The 8,561-nt window shown below is 47.0% G+C and overlaps 1 protein-coding gene across 4 annotated transcripts in view; it reads right to left on the bottom strand.

Annotated features, from left to right (window-relative positions):
* Positions 1–1,796: 1,796 nt before the first annotated feature.
* Positions 1,797–8,561, bottom strand: part of sdf4 (stromal cell derived factor 4) — a 121,117-nt gene continuing 114,352 nt past the window's right edge. For all 4 annotated transcript variants that reach the window (XM_038774000.1, XM_038774001.1, XM_038773999.1 and 1 more), the window contains one exon: positions 1,797–3,718. In XM_038774000.1, coding sequence (XP_038629928.1) covers positions 3,542–3,718 — 177 coding nt within the window. In that variant the 3' untranslated portion in view covers positions 1,797–3,541. The remainder of the gene's footprint in view (positions 3,719–8,561) is intronic.

Raw genomic sequence — 8,561 nt, 5'->3', positions numbered from 1 at the left:
GGTCTCCAGCAGTTGGTCGTCCCCCCGTGTGTGCATGAGAGCCCCTGCCTGACTCCCTGAGGAGAAGGGGTGTCTAACCACTGATGGATCCCACCAATGCCTATAGAACATAGAGCATAGAACAGTACAGCACAGAACAGGCCCTTCGGAGTGCAGGTCCGAGCATAAATCCAGCAGTCTCTGCTGGATCAAGGTCTCCAAGGCACCTGCCACCCTTCCCATGGAGACCTCAGGGCGCTTGCATGACGAGACCACGACATTAGACAGAACGCAAACGGACTCTTCCATCCTTCGCTCGAGTCCAGGCTTGTCCAACCTTTTAGCTCCGAGGGCCACATTTGAATATTATTTTTATTCGAGGGGCCGATTTCAGAAAGATAAGGGGCTGGATTCTCCATTCCTGAGTCTGTGCTGACACCACCGGAGGATCCGTGGAGTTCCACGTCAGAAACATCGGCGCTGCACCTGCGCCAATTCCGATGTGGGCCCAGCACCGGCGCCGCGTGGAACACCGGTACACTGGAAAAACGGCGGGGGATATCTCCGGGTCCGTGAAGGCCACTCACAGGGCTGACAAGCTGCAGCAGCGCTCACACTGTACACCCCCCCCCCCCCCCCCCCCCCCCCACACACACACACACACACACACACACACTGATCAGGGCCGAAAAGAAGGCACTGGTTGTTCTGGACCGCTCATACAGCTGATGGGACGTCTGGGATCAGAGGCCACTGTGATTTTCACAGTAACTTTGCAGTGTTAATGTAAACCTACTTGTGACACTAACAAAGATTATTAAAGCAATATCGTGGTGATAAATTGTTGAGTTAAAAAAGAGCAAGCAATACAAATCACCCGACTGTTGGAGGTTGTGTGCGTCGGTGCATAATAATAATCTTTATTGTCACAAGTAGGCTCACATTAACACTGCAGTGAGGTTACTGTGAAAAGCCCCTAGTCGCCACATTCCGGCACCTGTTCGGGTACACAGAGGGAGAATTCAGAATGTCCAAATTATCTAACAACACGTCTTTTGGGATTTGTGGGAGGTATCCGGAGCGCCCGGAGGAAACCCATGCACACACGGGGAGAAGGTGCAGACTCCACACAGACAGTGACCCAAGCCGGGAATGGAACCTGGGACCCTGGCGCTGTGAAGTGACAGTGCTAACCACTGTGCTACGGTGCCCACGCCATAAAATGTTTGGTGCGGGTAGCAGCCCAGGAGCAGGAAGCGTGATTTTTAACCTGAAATGGTTAGAGGGCCGGAAGGAGTAAAGGGGAGAGGGGATGGAAGAGACAGAGAGAGAGAGGGTCTCACTTCAGGGGCTGCCCTTTGCTGATTGCGGATTGGCCATCCTCAGTGCGACACCCCCCCCCCCCCCCCCCCCCCACACCTTCCTTCCTTCCTCTACGCTCCCTCCCTTAAACCCAGTCCCTTCCTCCACTGCCCCTCGCCCTAACCCTCCCCCAGGCAAGACCTTGGGACTTACCTGCTCCAGGGATCCTGGGCTTTGGGGTCCGCTCTTCACCTGCAGTCCCGCCAGCTGCCACTCACACCTTCCCGGCACTGTCGAGGCTGAGGGAGCTGCTGGCCAATCCAATAGGAAGTTCCACTCGGCCCTGGTTATTGAGCCCCACAGGGGTAAGGAGAACGGAACATGCCAGCTCCAAAATGACATGTGCTGTCCGCCCCCACCCTCTGAATTACCCCCCCCCCACCCCACTGACCCTCAACTAAATACTTTTCAAAGGGTTATTCATCATTTAGTCCAATAAAAACATTTGTAAAGTATTTATTTCTCTAATCCACAATTTTATTTGATTTGATAAGCACATGTGTGATAAACAGATTCACAGGAACAACAAATAGCAAGAGCGATAAAGGTAATCAAAGTCAAACCCAAGGAATAGCAAGATAAAGCTGGTTCAAATTTTTGAAGTGAATGATCAATTAATAATAAATTACCAAGCTTCTCCGGAACTCCGATGCTTATTGGCAATGGCGGTTCACTGAACCTCCAGCAACACAACAGCATTTCACGGCACAGTTTCTATGTTTTAAGAGAACTATGCTGGAGTTCATTCTGGAGCGGTGGTTCAAACGCTTATTGTAAGCTTTTTTGCAAAAACTACGAAATCAAATGCATTAAAAGAAGCGGTTTCAAAAGATAATTCTGAGAAAGAAAAAGGCGATTACTGAAATAGTCCCCCCTCCCCCCCCCCCTCACCATGCACTATCCTGAAAATCTGCCATGCCACAAAACAGTTGATTTATTTCGTTGATATAGATGTGTCGATTCAGATTGCCGTTATCAGTTGCCAAACACTAATCTTGCACCAGAGAGTAACACTTGGATGAACACCATAGATCCCCAACTATCTGGTGTGAGCACAGCACTGGAGTCTCTGGGAGCTCCCGTTTCTTAATTCCAATCTGATAGCGCTCTGCAGTGCTTCTTTTGATGAGCAGAGGAGTTTCAAAGGAAACAACTTGAGCTGTGTACATTTTCCAATCGGGAGACAATTATTTTGCTTATTCACATAAATCTGTGGTGCAATATCACACATACACACACACACACACACACACACACAGAATTCTAGAAATAGAATTAAAGAATCCTGGTGTCCACAACTGTATGAACTTTTACTCGGTTTGCACTAACACTAGTTTTGCACTTTCAGAGGCACAATGAACCAACCTCTTTTCAGCCCAAATAATTGACCATCGTTATAAACACGTGCCGTGGATATCAGAAGGAAACTCCACCCCCAGCATGTCTACGGACTATTTCAAAACACTTCAGTTAGCGGTCATGGTTAGAGGTCTTGCATCCTTAGCAGGTGCTGGTGTGTTTGCTTCGAGATGCATTTGAGGTGACTGGGCAGGTCCCGGTGTGCAAACCAACTGGAGCAGCCAGGTTGCTACGAAAAGAAAAAAGGCCTGTTTACAATTTTGACCATTGAAGGGACTGCGTAACTAAACCACCGAGTCCTGGTTCCAGACAGCAGTGCCATTTGGGACTGCAGGATGAGCTAGAAGCTCTTCAGCACAGCCTAGTGGCGTTTTAATTTTCCATTTAAGCGATAGTGTCTAGGTGGTGCTTTGAAGATGAACGGAAACTAGACGTGATGCAGCTACTGTTACTGCTCAGCATGACCATCCTAGCAACGGTGCAGCAAGTATCCTCTGTGGGCCTTGCGTGCCAGTGATTCACAATGCCAGCCACACTGGTGGTTCCCTGAACACTACTCCGTCAATCTCACTTAGCGGTCCTTCAGTAATTGCAGCATCCAAAGCAGGGCCTGTTCTGGCCTTTTCTGTGATACAACGAGATTTCAAACAAAATTATCAAGTGGTCTTCCTGCTTTGAAGGTTAAGAAGTTGTCTCAAACAGTTGGGGAAATTGTACGCACAAGGGATACAAGCAGCAGGATTATGAAAAGCATTTTTTTTTTGTTCTGTTAAACACATTTCTGGCTGATAAAAAGTTTAAAGAAATTCCCCAAGTATGTGATCTGGGATCCTCTCATTCTTCAGAATTCTTCATGTACACTCTGAGCATAATTCATCAGTTTACTCCCTGTGAAGTATTCGCTGTATTTCAGGATCTCTTCCAGTTCAAGATAGTGGTCCTGGTTCTCGTCCGCTACAGCTATCATCTGTTTCGCCTCATTCAGGGCACTGTATTCATTCATGGGATCCATATATTCCTGTTGATAAAACAATAATGAATTACTCACAAGTGTATTTAATTTCCCTATGTGGGAGAGCGAGACAGGAACATGAAGGGGCAGAACCATTTTTATTTTAAAAAGGAAAGCGATATTAATTAATACGAGAGAAGATGGTGGCGTCTTGGTAATGTCATTGGACCATTAATTCAGAAGCCCAGGCTGATACTCGGGGGGCCATGGGTTCAAATCCCACCAGGGCAGCTTGTGGAATTTAAATTCAAAGACTAAAATCTGGAATTATAAAACAAGTCTCAGTAACGGTGACCATGAAACTATCATCGATTTTAAAAAAAACATCTGGTTCACCAATGTCCTTCAGGGAAAATAAATCTGCCGTCCTTACCTGGTCTGGCCTACATGAACAAGAGCATGGGGGAGTTATTTGTGATATCCTGGTCAAGATTGATCCCTTAATCAACTTCGCAAAAACAGACGGCATGATCATGAACACATTGCTGTTTTCATGCTGGCTGCCGCATTTCCTATATTACAACAGTGGCTGCACTTCAAAAAGTACTTTGAGGTGTCCGGTGAAGTGAAAAGCGCCATAATAAAGATTATTTATTTATAAGTTGTAACTTTTTATTTAAGTCAATTGAGCTAACAGCAATGTATTTAACTCTAATTACCCTCTGAAATGGCCTAGCAAGCGACTCAGTTCAAGGGCAATTAGGGATGGGCAACAAATGCTGGCCCAGCCAGCGACGCCCACATCCCATGGCAGAATAAGTTGATAAAAAAAAAGCCCAAATATATTATTGTTTCAAACAATTATCTAAATTTAATTGAAGATTTGGGTCTATTGACCGTAGCCGATTATTGATATTTATACTTCCAGGAATAGACAGGGTAGATGCAGGCCACATGTTTCCCTTGGTCGGGGAGTCTAGATCCAGGGGACACAAGTTCAAAGTAAGAGGGAAGCCACTTAGCACCGAGTTGAGGAGAAATTTCTTTCCACAGAGGGTTGTGAATATTTGGAATTCCCTATCTCAGAGGGCTGTGGAAACTCAATTATTGAGTATGTTTAAAACAGAGACTGATAGATTTCTGATCAACAATAACATAAAGGGTTATGGGGATAGATGGTGTAAAAGGCATCCAGGTGTGCAATCAGCCCTGATCGTATTGAATGATGGAGCAGGCTCGAGGGGCTGAATGGCCTACTCTTGTTCCTATATTCATTTAATTTTGAAGGATAGGATGGTAAGGAGCAAGGAAACTGGACACAGCGACTGATTCAAATGGCCTCTTCCATCTCTCTGGGTTGGGGTCAGAGATCGAATGCGGCTATAGACGGTGGAAAGGGTCAAGGAAGAGTTGGAGAAGGGGTTGGAATTCATGTCAATCATTTAAATTCTCTTCTCTTGCTGACATGCGGCTTCCCACCCCCCCCCCCCCCCAACGTTCACCGTGGTTCTGCACTTGGAATAAACATTCTACGTCTCTTTCCTCCAAGCGTTTGCCCACTTTCTTCCAGGTCATTATCCACATCGGGATGGCAGCATTTTAATGAATACAAACCTGTGCACTTTCCTCACCTTGTTGCCTCCAATTTTGTGTTTGTCCAATTGCAACCTCCTGATGGAACCATCAATTCACTAGACACGTGCTTTTAAGATATGAACAGTGGTTTTAATCTACTTACTACAGAGCCAGCCTGTTACCCGTTGAACTCTCGATGAACTGACAGGCTGGCTCTGGACAAGGGTATTTATACAGCAATCCAGGGGGAGGAGTCATGGGCGGAGCCAAGGGTGGAGCCCTGTACAAACTCCTGAGCATTCCTAGAGCTACTTCCCCTAGTGGTCGGATAACGCTACTGCGTTTACAATGGTATTGGTAAATACAGTGTGAATTACTAAGTTACATTCACCACACCTCCTATCTCTCTATGCCGTGACTGTGGTAGCCGCACCCCCGAGGCACTTGGCAGCTTTGCTTCCAGCAGCAGCCTTAAGAGTGTCAGCCGTGACTTAGCTGATTGTACCTTCGCCTGTTGAGTCTCAAGGTTCAAGTCCTACCCCAGGGGTCGAGTACAAAAATCAAAACTAGCACTCCAGTGTGTCCTGAGGGAGCACCGTTGGCAGCGCACTCTATTACGTGAGATATTAAAGATCCCATGGCTCTATTTTGAAGAAGAGCAGAGGGAGTTATTAGACTGATTCTGGCCAAGATTCCCTGTGGAGTTTGCACATTCTCCCCATGTCTGAGTCTTACCCCCACAACCCAAAAAAGATGTGCAGGCTAGGTGTCTTGGTCACGCTAAATTGCCCCTTAATTAGAAAAAATTGGGTACTCTAAATTTATATTTTTTAAAAATCTGGCCAACATTTATCCCTCAATCGACTTCACAAAGCTAGACGATGTGATCGTCAGCCCATTGCTGTTAGTGTGAGCTAAGCTCACTCTGCACATACTGGCAACTGTATTTCCTACATTAAAACAGTGACTACTCTTCAAAAAGTACTGTGAGATGTCTGGTAATGTGAAAAGCACTAGATAAATTGTAACTTTTTAAAAAAAAAGTGGATTAAGGTGGCAATGTGTGCTCTTTTGTTGCTAACCTCATTTTCCTTTAAGAAAGCAGAGTGCTTTCAACATCAACCTTGCGGGGAGCCAGGAAATGCAGCAGCACCATGCCTCTCTGTAGTTTGCCCAAGGACAGAAATCACAGATTCATAGATTCACATTCTCCCCGTGTCTGTGTGGGCCTCACCCCCACAACCCAAAGATGGGCAGGGTTAGGTGGATTGGCCACGCTAAATTGCCCCTTAATTGAAAAAAAAAGAATTGGGTGGCCAGTGGTTAGCACTGCTGCCTCACCGCGACAGGGACCCAGGTTCAATTCCGGCCTTGAGTGACTGCATGGAATCGGCACGTTCTCCCTGTATCTGCATGGATTTCCTCCGGGTGCTCCGGCTTCCTCCCACAGTCCAAAGATGTGCAGGTTAGGTGGATTGGCCATGATAAATTGACCCTTGGTGTCCAGGGATGTGCAGGTTATGTTAAAGGGTAATAGGAATAGGGTGGGGAATGGGCTTGGGGGGAATGCTCTTTTGGAGGGTTGGTGCAGATTTGATGGGCCGAAGGGCCTCCTTATGAACATTCGGGATTCTATGATTATATTCAGCCCATTGAGTCCGCATTTTCTCTCCGAAACAGCATCCTACCTCGGCTCACTCCAATGCGCCATCCCTGTAATCCCACCTAACCTGCACATCTTTGGACACTAAGGGGCAATTTATCACGGCCAATTCACCTACCCTGCACATCTTCGGACTGTGGGGAGAAACCGGAGCACCCGGAGGAAACCCACGCAGTCACGGGGAGAAAGTGCAAACTCCACACAGTCAACCGAGGCTGGAATTGAACCTGGGACCCTGGCGTTGTGAGGCAGCAGTGCTAATCACTGTGCCACTGTCCCGCCCTAAATTATTTTTTTTTTCCTTTCTTTTTTTTTTAGGGAGGGTATGCTGTGGTCAGTTTTTCTAAGGGGGAGGGGCGACTGTGGTCAGATTTTCTGAGTGAGGGAGTGTTGGGGTCAGTTTTTTTATCAGGGGAAGGGGATTGTGGTCAGTTTTGCTGAGTGTTGTGGTCAGTTTCTTCTGAGTGGAGGGCGATTGTGGTCGGTTTTCCTGAGGGAGGGAGTATTCTGGTGAGTTTTTCGGAGGGGAGGGAGTGTGTGGTCAGTTTGACGGGCTCCCTGTCTGTTTGTAATTAAATGGGGGGAGAATGCAGTGTTTGTTTGCCTGGATTCTCGGCTTGGCTGCAGCGATTGTCACTGACCGTCCTTTGGCGGCCATTGTCCAGCGCCGGGACCCACAGGAAATGAATCCACCTGAAATGATTATTTCAGGGTTGAGAGTAGTGAGGTCACGAGTAAGGTTTCAAAGTTGCAGGAGTGTACCGGCAGGAAGGAAGGTGGTTTAAAGTGCGTCTACTTCAATGCCAGGAGCATCCGGAATAAGGTGGGTGAACTTGCGGCATGGGTTGGTACATGGGACTTTGATGTTGTGGCCATTTCGGAGATATGGATAGAGCAGGGAGAGGATTGGTTGTTGCAGGTGCCGGGGTTTAGATATTTCAGTAAGCTCAGGGAAGGTGGTAAGAGAGGGGGAGGGGTGGCATTGTTAGTCAAGGACAGTATTAAGGTGACAGAAAGGATGTTTGATGAGGACTCGTCTACTGAGGTAGTATGGGCTGAGGTTAGAAACAGGAAAAGAGAGGTCACCCTGTTAGGGGTTTTCTACAGGCCTCCGAAAAGTTCCACAGATGTAGAGGAAAGGATTGCAAAGATGATTCTGGATAGGAGTGAAAGTAACAGGGTAGCTGTTATGGGGGACTTTAACTTTCCAAATATTGACTGGAAACACTATAGTTCGAGTACTTTAGATGGGTCCATTTTTGTCCAATGTGTGCAGCAGGGTTTCCTGACACAGTATGTAGCTAGGCCAACGAGAGGCGAGGCCGTATTGGATTTTGTACTGGGTAATGAACCAGGACAGGTGTTAGATTTGGAGGTAGGTGAGCACTTTGGTGACAGTGACCACAATTCGATTACGTTTACTTTAGCGATGGAAAGGGATAGGTATATACCGCAAGGCAAGAGTCATATCTGTGGGAAAGGCAATTATGATGCGATGAGGCAAGACTTAGGATGCATCGGATGGAGAGTAAAACTGCAGGGGATGGGTACAATGGAAATGTGGAGCATGTTCAAGGAACAGCTACTGCGTGTCCTTGATAAGTATGTACCTGTCAGGCAGGGAGGAAGTGGTCGAGCGAGGGAACCATGGTTTACTAAAGCAGTTGAAAC

The sequence above is a fragment of the Scyliorhinus canicula genome, chromosome 16 (assembly GCF_902713615.1).
Source record: "Scyliorhinus canicula chromosome 16, sScyCan1.1, whole genome shotgun sequence".
Lineage (NCBI taxonomy): Eukaryota > Metazoa > Chordata > Chondrichthyes > Carcharhiniformes > Scyliorhinidae > Scyliorhinus > Scyliorhinus canicula.
Note: the sequence above shows the minus strand (reverse complement) of the source record. Positions and strands in the feature narration are given on the sequence as shown.